The sequence below is a fragment of the Fopius arisanus genome, unplaced genomic scaffold, assembly GCF_000806365.1.
Source record: "Fopius arisanus strain USDA-PBARC FA_bdor unplaced genomic scaffold, ASM80636v1 scaffold00118, whole genome shotgun sequence".
Classification (NCBI taxonomy): domain Eukaryota; kingdom Metazoa; phylum Arthropoda; class Insecta; order Hymenoptera; family Braconidae; genus Fopius; species Fopius arisanus.
This window is the reverse complement of record NW_011887857.1, coordinates 2,682-15,030: the sequence shown is the minus strand read 5'-3', so window position 1 is coordinate 15,030 and position 12,349 is coordinate 2,682. Positions and strand designations below refer to the sequence as shown.

The window sequence follows — 12,349 nt, the reverse complement described above, 5'->3', positions numbered from 1 at the left end:
TCGCGAAGTTGACGATTTATCCACCGTCTGTCGCGTGTTGACCCAATTTTTAAAATAATTCCACGATTTTCGTCTTCAGTTATTTGTTCTCCACGACCTTTCAGGTGCAGGTGAATGAATAATTGGATCATGGAAGTGACGCCGGCAAACCATACGCGTGGAACGAAAAGATAACGCAATTTATTTCTGGCTTTACTCAGTCTCTCCATGGTCCACTCAGCGGCTGCTATGAACCTACATATTTTTACTTTCGGCTTTTTTTCCCTTTTCATATTTTTACATGTCTTTTGTTTTGGGCGCATTTATCTCGTACTCTTTACCCTCAAATCCGACGTATATCCTGGGGATGCGAAGAGCTCACGGTCATATCTACATACCACTGTCAAGGGGGTTGAAATACTCGGGTAATACGGAAAATCTCTGCACTGCAGGTTTATCATCGGAGAGTTTTGATTTACCGGATGGATAAATTTTTTTTTCAACTTTTTTTTAAGAATTGAACTGACATCTTTCATGGAGAATGGCTATCTGCGAGTGATGTGGATCTGTTCTCGTTGAAAAGGAATTTTTACCTCATATCATTCCCGAAGATAAGTGTTAAGTAAATCCAAACCATAGCTGTCGCCCCACTTTTACGATAATCCATCAGTTGAACCTCAGTTGAAATGAAAAATATGATGTGTAGTGAAATTTCTATAGATTTAATTAACGGCAATTACAGGGCAGAAGTCTTAAAAATATTGATCTATCCCCGAACTGAAACCCAAAATGTGAAACTGACATTTCCCCTGAGGTGACCAGTACAGACACACCCTCTCGTAATCCCTAAGAGTGTAGATTAAATATCCCCTCAAAGGATATAATCGTACGAGTGGAAAGGGCTCAATGAATTCATAAAATCGATGAAAACTCGGTTTAAGCCCGGAACACTTGCATCATCACTGCGTCTATTCATCTACATCGACCTACAGTAGCGCTTGAAAGGCTGTTATTATCACCTATTAGCTTAACTATATCGTGAAAACCGTAGGTCCTATTATCATGATTAAAATGTTCAATAATCGAATTCCATGCAACTCGATCAAGGTGTGATGAAAAAGGACGGGGTAATAGGTTGAAAACCCGTGGGTAGAAAGAGCTGTGATTAATGAGAAGAGAGTGACGTTGCGTCAGGATGCCCCAGGTTTTGGCGCCCCATCTCATCTCTCGACACCCTCTATCTTTCTACTTTTTTTTTATTTCTCTCTTCCGTCATACTTTTCTCTCCCCACCCTTTATCACTCCTTCACTGTATCTTATTTCTCATTTCCTACATTGCCGTCCCATTTCTCGACCCAGTGCCTTCAGACCCTACCGAAAAAAAAAAATAAGTACAAATGTGACACGGAAAGTTGTGGATCAATATTTTACTCGGGAGTGTCAATTGTCTCAGGAAATGGACTGAATTCTCCGGAAAGTTCGAGTGGAATACAGTGAGTGGGAGGTCAAAAATTCTGGGGAACTTATAGGGATATTTTCACCGTTTCCGGGGATTTATCATCAAATTATGCGGCAGTTTGATAATATTATTTCGAATGGGCTACGGTCTTCGTGTACAATTTTTCATTTTTTTATTGAATTGCTCCGTTTTGCAATTGGAAATTCCATAATTCATAATAGTAGTTTATTGAAAATCCGAGTGACTCGTGAGAAATGTTCTCCCAGCGTACCTCACGTTTTTCCATTTTTTTTAATACGTTATTCCCCACAAAAATGAGGAGACACGTATTTTTTTACGTCCTGATTCTGCCATACCACCGAGAAAATGGCTCTGGAATGTGCCTCTCGAAGATGTTTTTTTATTATTTTGAAAAAATTACGCACCATTTTATACTCAAAATTCAGAGCACTATTCGTTGAACACCCACTTGCGAAAAAAGTTATGAAATACTGTGGAGTTTTCGTAAATATTAAAAAATCCATCTGCAGGACTCATCGTTAAAAAACCCAATTCGAAGACTGAATTTTCAAAAAAAATCCATAATTATAGGTTTCCGAAGAATTTGCAATTTTCAAAATAGAATAAGTCTTCCACATGAAAATGCAGAATTCGAAATTAAACAAATCGGCACATTAATCTCTCAAAAGCGTTAACCGATCTCGAAACTGTCTCTCCCAAAGAATTTAATTTTTTTTTCCCGCCGTACGCAAATGGTCCGGAAATGAACGAGTTATCGCACGACTCGGTCGCCCAAAACTTACCCCCACACCATAAGTTGTTCGCAACACTCTGGATAAACTGTTTTTCCGGTCTACGATACGATATCTCCTATTTCACTTATATCTCATTTTTTTTTCTATTTCCTCCTCCCTTTTTCGTTAACCTAAGGAAAGCGCGAGGGGTGAGTTCGGGTGAAAGGGAACAATCGTTGAAACTTTATCGTGGATTTATAGGCATGCCATTAAAGTAAAAAAAAAGAGAGGGAAAAGGGCAAAAGATTTTTTTTTCCCAGCACCCTAATCTTCATCGCACGCCTTCTCTCTCCTTTTTTTTCCTCTCACTCCGAGTTTCTCGTTTCTGATTTGCAGACTTTCAAGACTTTTATCGGGCTTACGATCTTCCTCCCTGGATTTGCATGTTTTTCCTCGGGCCCTTCCTTTCTTCCACCACGAATACTCCCTTTGCTACTCCTTCGTACAACGTAATTCGTTTCAATCGATTTACTTGAATGAAAAAGTTGAGGTTTTTTTCACAAGTGAATGTGAGTGAATTCCGGTTCTATTCTTGTTGTCTCCTCATATTGATTCACCTCTTGTCTCTTCACTCTCGTTGTGCAATTGTCGAAATTCTCGTGATGCCCCTCAATTAATGCGAGGAAAGAAGTTGATTCAGGGTTGAATGGCATCCGAGGACAAAGTGTATAACCGTGTTTGGTGAGGATCAGCGACCAATCATGGAGTTTGAAGTGGCCAAGCATTGCAACAGAAGTGGAGTTGCGAAACGACTCACCCTTGACTCCTCTCCTGCTGTTGAAGGACCACATCACCGCATCTCCATCGTGTACCACCCAATCCTCCCGGCTGTTGGAGCCGAACGATAAATGGTATCTGCGCCCAAAGTGCACCAGGCATTTTTCCCACGGCTATATCTCCTCTGCTCAACTCGCACATGACTCAAGTGATACTGAACAGTTACCCAGGGTTTTACTTCTACTTTAACAGTGACGCTCTCGAGTATACACAACGTGTATTCCATCCCACAAACTTTCCAGTATCTGCTTTTGTCTCGTTGGTCTGCCCCCTCGACTGAATTTTCCAACTTACTAGGGGCGCTTTTTCTACTGCACTCACCACTGCAATGGGAACCCAAACACTTGGACATTATTTTTTTATTTTAACCGAGTTATTCACCAACTTTGGTATAATGTTCAATATTTGACGCGTCAATATTAACTCTGTTGGGATCATATTGACGAAACGTTTTGATTAATGTTTGTCCGATAAACAGTGGAACGAGTATGAATTCACTTTCTCAAGTATACGCGCTCTTTGGCATTGGCGTTTTTAAGATCTTGATTTTGGGACTGCTCAGGAGTGGGAGCTCAGGACCTTGTATTGTGAGCGAAATTTGAAGAAATCTGGAGCAGTGTAGGCCGTTGACGACAGACCAAAAACATGATTTATCTTCTCAGAATCCTGCCATTGCCGCTCACTGAAACTCGCCCCTTCGATGTCAGACTGTTCCCCGAACTCCGGAAACTATAAGTTATTGGCACACGTGAAACTACTGGGATGTACCTTCTGTTTGACATTAGTGGAATTGTAGGATTCAACTGAGGATCCAACTGCGGTTTATGTCCACGTTATTCGAGCGATTCAAATGATCCGCGGAAATTATCCCTGTCCATCTTTCCGGTGACTCGAGCTCCCACTCGTTTCGCAATTTTAACAATTCCTGAATTTCCCCTCGGTGTCTACCAATTCTGAATATCTCTGAAAGCTCTTATCACCGATAAAAATCTCACCTGCAGACGCATTGACTGAAACACACGTCGTCGTCGATTTCGCGAGACTCCAAATGGGGTACGCATTTGAAAGGGCTTAAGGGATTAAAATAATAATAACGTTGGGAATTGGACACGGCCGAGGTGGGGCCAGCGTAATCTTCGTCGGCCATATGCCGGCGGCGCCCGGTTGGAATCAAGCCAGCAGCAGCACCAACTTCCTCTTGTGCGCCGTCAGGAAAAGCGAAGAGGCAGAGGGAAATAAAATAAAGGGAGAGAGCGACAAAAAAAAAGAATTGCTCAACCTAATCTGGCATCACGAAAGGGGAAAATGAATTTATTCAATTGGAGACTGCACGCCGTGTATGGAGAGCGCGTTTCAAATCCACCATTGGCACACGTGGCCTTCCCCCAACACTCCATTACAACCTTTTCACTCCATCACTCCAGTCGTCTCTATCTTCTCTTTATTCGAGTGGTAGGGGAAAAAAGGGGGTGAAAAAATATTTGGATAACGACTGGTTCGATAAGCCCGTTCACGGGAACGGCCGATTTCACTCGGATTCAATCACAGTTTCGCGAATTATCGGCGACTCCAGACATGGCCCACGACATGGGGGAAATCATAATCTACCGGGGGTTGTTGTCAAAGGGTGTCGGCCCGTCGGTTTTTCCGAGGTGGATGATGTCGTGATTTATATCGGGATATCAGACACTTGCGCAAACAGCATGAGTGACAGGTTTTAACACGTCGAAATGTTTGAGAAATAAATAAAATAATCTTAACAGAGGAAATCTTTCCAAATTCGAGATATTCGTGGATTAAATAATTTTTAATAATTTGACATGGCGATTATCAAAATTCATTGAGGAAAATTTTTCCGGCAATCGCAACTCGTCATTGACTTCTTCGTAGTCGCGAAGGGATTGTTCGGTTTTTTTTTTTAACAGGGGTAATTTTTACCCCTCGATCATCCCCAGGTACAAGCTTGCACATGACACAGAATTGTCCCAGTTTTTCGAGTTAAGACACGCGCGGTGATATACCATGGGGTAACAAGATCCGATGGGGATTACGATTCAATCTATCGAACACTTTTATCGACTTACGATATCCACAGCCCCTCCACTTTTTTTTTCATCCACTCCTCTGCACTGTCCTGCAGATGGAATCCTGATATTATCTTCCGCATCCGCCGTGGACGAATCATCTACATCGAGTTTGTAAAATTCACTTGATACCCGAAAAAAATACCAGGATCTTGGATAAATCCCGGAGATGCCCGTTGATGTATACTCGGGTTTCAAGTAGGGGATCCACCATAATCAATGGATTTTTTCCCGATTTTAACGAGACAATTGAATAGTAATTCCCAGCTGTCCTGAATTTTTCCCAAACCTCTGAATTTTCAATGGATGTTCAATATTATAAAAATCTCCCACCACTTTCCAATCCCAATAATCCCCTCACCCAAATTCAATGAAAGTCAGCGTAAAATAAAATAAATAAAAAATTAACATCGACCAGTATAGATTAATATTCCCTCCATCGAGCAAAACTAAAAATTAACCCACACTAAATAAACCATAAATCTTCAAAACTTCAATTACGCACTGTCTGAGTCTATTCAGCGATCCCCAAAAGGTTTATACATCCAGTATGTTATTCCAGAGGGTTATCCATAGACCTGATAAAAAAGCAAACGGCAATGAAGACCCAGAGAATGAATACAAGAGAAGGGTGAAGTATGCATAAATGAGGGGGGATGGGTTTTCGGTTAGTTCCATAATACAAAACCCCTTTCACCCTTTTTACCCCTTCCCCCCCCATTGCCCCCTTGCCCCTAGTAACCACCCACTCTGATACCATATAATATATGGCATTGTTCGCGCTCTCTTAGACCCGAGTGGAACGACTATATTTATAAGGGGTGACTTTTCTTTCATATGTTAAGCAGATCAGTGTCGAGAGCCTCCTGCTTCTTGCAGACTCCTATTCCCCATCTAAAACTCAGTCTGAGTTGCTTGCGTAAATGTTCCCTGGTAAATTTAATGCTCCACCGGAGAGACACGGGGTTCCGGGCGGTTACCAGGAAAACGAAGAAAAAAAACCATCTCCAAAATGGGCCCCAAGAGACGGCACATCCCCCTCTTTCAAATTTTTGGAATGAAATTACCATATTTTTTTTTTTAAACAATTATTTTTTTTCACAGTGGTTTTGGTAATTTTGTTCGTAATTTTATTGATTGGTGATAAGGTAAATGGATTTGATTTTTATCCTGTATTCGGCCTCTGGGATCAGAATGCAAATATCGGGCCAGAGCAAAGGGATGAATCATCAATGTCTTTTGATAATTTGATCGCCGTCTGCTTTCATTTACAAAGAGAACTAATTAAAACGAGGGACTTAGATTCTTCTACACACTCTCACTTGGAGAGTTTCTTATTTCAATTTCTTCGTCCCCTTTCGCAAATCCACTTTGAATCTTTAGTGGAGGGGGAGAGGATATTTGACTCGAGACTGAAGGACCACCCTCGATGGGTTCAGAGGCAATTATTGTATTCATACTGCAATTGCTTCGGGCGGAATAAAGCGGAATATTATTGGACGAATCCTTCCATTAATTCGATTATTATTTTTTCTGTTTACAGAACATGTTCGGGAGTTCAGCTGCGGAATGCTGTATTACAGGACTCTGTACCTGGACAGCAAGAGAGACAGTCTATATGTTGGAGCCATGTAAGTCCTTTTAATCCTAATATTAAATAACAAATCATGCATGGATAAAAAAAATTGTTCAGTCATGTTCAGCTTGAACAGAGAATTTGTCCAATTTCTCTCATGGTATTCCGAAAAATGAATGAATTCAAGTATTTTTTACCGTATGTAATTGATTTTTCGGTGATACACTGACTAACCCAGCGAATACCAACGCAGAAGGGAGCTAGTAATCCGGATATAGTAGTCAACTCCGAATGTTTTCCCGGCGAATCATGAATACCCCGAAATTACGAAAGCATTCATCCACGGATGTGTGGATGAGTGACATTGTCACACTTTATGGATTGATAATCACTCGGAAAGCCCCATATTCCACATTGTACTAAAAACTTGATAGCTTCGACAGAGGCAAAAGCAGAATATTTGGAATCTCCCGTTTAACGATCATGAGAGAATTTCACATGTACATTCCACCCTCTAATTTCACGCTCGTCACCATATTCACGTTAAAATTACAGTTCCCATTTCATTCCCTAATTGATGACTTGCCATCAGTATTTTTAAGGGTCCGATAAAACGATTCACCCTCAGCCTTTACCATTCACTATCTCAAATACATTGACTCGAGAGAGTTGAATCCCAACTGCAGCCAACTTCAAAACCCTATTCGTTTTCCCATGGCACCAGCCCACCCGTGTATCCGCTTTTTCCCTTGAACTGAATCTACCAAGCAAGAAAATACCAACCACGCGAGTTCACTCCCTCCTCTGAGATATATCCGCGTACACACAGATAGAGAGAGAGAGAGAAAAAAAAAGGAAGAGACGGTAGTGTAAAGCCCATCGCTCGTCAAATTAACCGCGCGAACTTTGCCGATAAATCACACGCCTTTCCTCCCTGACTCTACGTCCTTTTTGGCTCGGGCCAAGCGCAACGTAAACTTTCGCGAATTGCTTTTTCTGAAGCTGCCAGACGATATACTAGTGCTTTTGCATTATCGCGTCTTTGTCACGCCACTTGTATACGCTATTTGTCACCCCCGAGAGGGCAAGTATCCAACTTGGTGCGATGTACAATCTAATGCCAAAATTATAATTTATCTAGTCACAAAGTCCACATACTTTGAGTTGAAAGGAATCGTAACGTATGACTGCCGCAGGGAATTTATACTCGATAATGAGGGTGATCATACAACATTGTACAAACCACTTGTCTTCTGGGGTGCACATCCACTCTGTCCGCACTATCATTATTACAGACAGAGTATTATTCCTTGAGTCAGTACAGCTTCACATCCCTTTGTCCTCTGATCCCCCCTTAATTTGGTAAATGCCAACAAAATGTTACACACAGCGATGGGTAATAGGCTAAGAGTAACGGGGGATGGGGTGGAGCGATCCGCTCATGATGACGTGGTGGATACTTGAGACGAGTTGGAGATGAGGACGAGGGACTGGGGATGAAAAAAAATTGAGCCCTGAATGGCGAAGGCTCAGGCACAGAATTAAGCTCGAATTACAATTGATTCCTTCTTTCTTTTTTTTCATTAGAGAGAAAAAAAAAATACTTTGGCCGGAGCGATTACCAGTTTCGAGGGGATATCTCTCCTTTTCCTCCTGGACTTCATTTCGTTTTTCACTCTTCAACATTATTTTCAATTTCAATCCCCAGGTCTTTTAAATAGAAAAACTAGCCGCGCTGTATTTGCATTTCCCGCCTTGAACGTGCACGTATGGCCAATTGATTATACGACCAATGAGATATTTTAACACGGATGAATTTCATTTGTGTCTCTCCTTTCTCAAATTGCCCCAACAGTGTCGATAAATCCTTGAGTACCCCATTGTCGCCAGAAGAGCGTGAAATCTCATGTTCACCTGCTGTACCCCGGAAAATTTTTTCCCAAAAACTACGACTACAGCTCGAACTGACGTTGACGAAGAAGCAATGTTGCGAAATATGTCAAGTTGTCTGTAGTATTCTCCCAAACAAAACAGCCGAGTGATAAAGTGAAAAGAACCTAACTGCCTCTCTAGAAAACGTAGCAACTCTTTCAGCTTTTGTCGCTGTCCCAGAATAGAAGTGGCGAATTGATGGGGTGAGAAAGGGGGTTGGTGGGTGGGGATTTTGAGGGGTTGGTGGGGTGAGAAAGTGGGTTGGTGGGGTGAGAAAGCGGGTTGGTGGGGTGAGAAAGTGGGTTGGTGGGGTGAGAAAGCGCGTCGGGGGGGGATTTAGGGGGTGGGAGAGAAGGAGAAACCGTGGTAACGATAAATTGCCTTTCTCTTTTGGGCAGCCAGCGCCAGTGGCACATTGGTTTTACCGTAGTGCAGTCTTCTGGCTTGGTTCCACGCACCCCATCTGAACCATTGGCACACCTCTGCCTTTACCCGATGTTCAACTACCGGTAGCCTCCAGTGGTATCTATTCCCCCTAGGCTATCGAATTCCGATAAGAACATCTCGCTGCGGGAGGCCAAAACTGAACGGTACGTTTCTACCAATGATCTTCAACGCTTCCGTTTATCTCACCAACTCCAACAAATCAACTGCTCCATAGTTTTCCCTTTGACTCTGTTAATACATCTCTTTTTGTTATCCCACTCGTGGTAATTATTTCTGAGTGAATGATCTTTTGAACTAGCGGATAATTCGATCGGAGTAGAGAAAATCGGTTCTGTCAGGTGCATTTGAAATCAATATCGGCTATCCACTCGAACGCCTCTAATGATCTTTTTTTTTCTCGTTAATTAGAAATGTGATGCTTTTGGTAATGAGTATTCAGAGTCTGTGGTACGCCTGCGGCAGTTCACTCCCGATTAAAGGCACGCTAATTGAAGTTGCCTCAATTATCGGTGGGCGGTGTATAACGGTTTGGGAAAGGAAAACTGAGAACCCTTCGGGGTTGTGCGCTGCGTGTTAATCGACAGTGCCTTTGCAAAATGAAACGAATTCTCTTGATGGTCGCTTTTTTTTTTCTTTTACTCGCCCTCGTTCTCTTATTATGCCCTTTCTTTTCAACCCCCCCCCTCTGACCCAGAACCGATTACAGACTGAGAATGGATTCGTCAGAGAAATATGGAGATTTCTTGACGATGCGCGAAATGATTTTCTTGTAAATTGTTCTGATTTTCTGCTACGCAATGGAGTGATGATTTCACGGTGTGATGAGCATAAATGAGGTTATCTCTTCACCACAAATCTCTATTCTCAGCGATTTCCCATGTGAGAAGCGAAAGATTACCATGAAAATTGAATAGTATTCACGGCCCGAAGAGAATACCCGGGAATCTTTGGGTTGCGTGAAGATTTGGCGAGGGTAACGGAAATCGCTAAACAACTCTTCATAATTCACGAGTCCTTACTTGAATAATACATCCCCGAGTTTTTTTTTTGGTTATCTTCAATTTCTTATCCTCTTCTTCTTCTCAAAGTGATTATTTATAATTCACAGAGACGCGGTCAACTTATACACAAAGAAATCAATAAAAAAAAAAAATCGAAATCAATGACAATCCGAATTTCGCCCAAATTGTTTTCTCATCTTCAATTATTTACCCCTTTTTATGTAATTACCATTATTTTATCTTATTATGCGCTGTCTATGAATATTTTATTCATTGATTTTTTGATCTTAAAAATTTATTAATTTATTTACAAACGGGAATCCCGAAATCATCAACGAAGAATTCATAATTTACAAGAACAATTCAAATTTGTATCTCCAATTTTTTCACCCTCTTTTTTTTCCTCAAAAGTAATTATTTATAATTCACGAAGGCGAGTGGTGAGAGGGTGCCATGGAATCGAGGAATTTTACCCTTAGTATACTCGACACCTCAGTGAAATTCCGCACCCCTTATATTCCTCGATCTTTCGCCTGTACCCCCCAAATTGAAATCGATGCGCGTCCCCAAGACCAACTTTTTACCCGTAAAATTGGTTCCGTGCCTGAGCTCACAGTTGCGCGCGCATTTTTTCCCATCTCCTTCCACCATTTTCCTCCGCGTACATTCGAAAGCTCAAGCACGTACAGCCATGAAAGTTTTCAGGAAAAACTTTTTTTTTTCCCTGAATTCCAAGGAATCGGATTTGTTTTTTCAAAGTGTCGGCAGTATTTACTTTTTACAGCCACGGAGGTATACGGAATGAATGAATAAGAGTTGGGGGCATGAAATGGCGCTACGATTGTCTAGATGGCAGCACTGCGGTGCATCCATTCCAGGCCGTTAGCTCTATTGAAAGCCGATATGACGAATGGCTATTGGAAATAAAGTTATGCACGCCAGTGGCTAATGTTGCGAAAGCCCGATGAAAAAAAAAAAAAAAAATCCAGCCACTTGCGGAGTTGTAAGTCGGTTTGATTTACTCCAGCGAGGGCTAGAGAAAAAATGATCAAGCTGATGATTGCGCGAATCGGGTGGGCGGTATTGCCAGGTTACACAGCCTTTCAGCCTTTTTTACAGAAGCCTAAGCTCCCCGTGAGTTTTCACCGCTGGATCATTCCTTTTGAGAAATAATCCAACGTCGCGACTTTATGCTCATTTTTATGGGGTTATTGCGTAGACGAATCGGGTAGAGTCACGGCGGAAGTGGCCAATAGGAGCGAAACCGGAAGGATTCGCCGAGACGTCCTCTGAAAGTTTGAAGCGTCTTCTGCACAATTCCGGAAATGAAGGGATCGTTACTCACTATCAGGGAAGGTTTTACTCTCCTTCTTCCCGAGTACTTTCGTTTTGGTGGATATTTTATATACGTATAGATGACGTACCACCGTCTCGCGACCTGCAGGACTGCCTGTCATTTTCACTGCACCTCATAGAAATTCTACAGCCCTCACGGGCATTTGTCGCTGACTCCGCTACGGTGAAATACGGGGCCCATACTGGACCGAGCTAGTACAATACCTAGCCTATTATGAGATTAAAGTTTGAGTAGGTTGTAAAAAATGGTCGCACGACTGCGACAGATAAAAATTCATCCGTGACCGTTTTTTTTTTCTTATACGGTTGTCTGGTAATTCGCGGTTAAATAATGACCTCTCATTTGTGCTTTCAGGGATAAAGTCTTCAGGCTCAATCTCAGCAACATCAGCCACACCAGCTGCGAGGTGAGTACTTTTCACTATTTATTTTGACATTTCTGGGGGATGTGTGCTCTCTTCAGTGTCTTCCCCAATTTTTCATTTTTAACGGGGTTGATGCTTCAAGAAAAATTCGAAATGTCGTCTTAGGATGTGCGGCGTTGAGAAAAATTTCATATTTCGAGGGACTTGACTACTTGCTTTCAAAATAATACGCTTACCATTATTTGTTTCTAGTAAAATTCAATTTAGGAGAATATTCAATAGTCAATTGGTATTTAAAAATTGTGACATTTCTGAGACTTCACGTAATTTTGGGTCGTTTTTTTTGTTTTGAAGAAATTTTATTGGCAAACACTTGACCCTCAGAAAGTCCAAAAAAATCTGGGATCACAGCCCTCGGGCGTTTGGCGATTTTAGTGACAACCTGTCCCTTTCCATCTCTTGTTATCATTCCAATGCCGCCCCCGTCCTCACCAATGTGTGCAGATCGTAAATCCGAAAACGAACGTGCGCGATAGAGCCATCCCCATAAAACTGTCAATCATAATGCAAGTACGCCTC

General features: G+C 41.9%; 1 protein-coding gene across 1 annotated transcript in view; it reads left to right on the top strand.

The window, feature by feature from the left end:
• The window catches only part of LOC105271672 (semaphorin-2A-like), a gene marked incomplete at its 3' end in the record, with an annotated part of 219,250 nt that extends 207,438 nt beyond the window's left edge, over positions 1-11,812 (top strand). Inside the window, exons 5-6 of the mRNA XM_011313375.1 lie at positions 6,637-6,724; positions 11,761-11,812. Coding sequence (XP_011311677.1) covers positions 6,637-6,724; positions 11,761-11,812 — 140 coding nt within the window. The remainder of the gene's footprint in view (positions 1-6,636; positions 6,725-11,760) is intronic.
• Between the last annotated feature and the right edge of the window lie 537 nt (positions 11,813-12,349).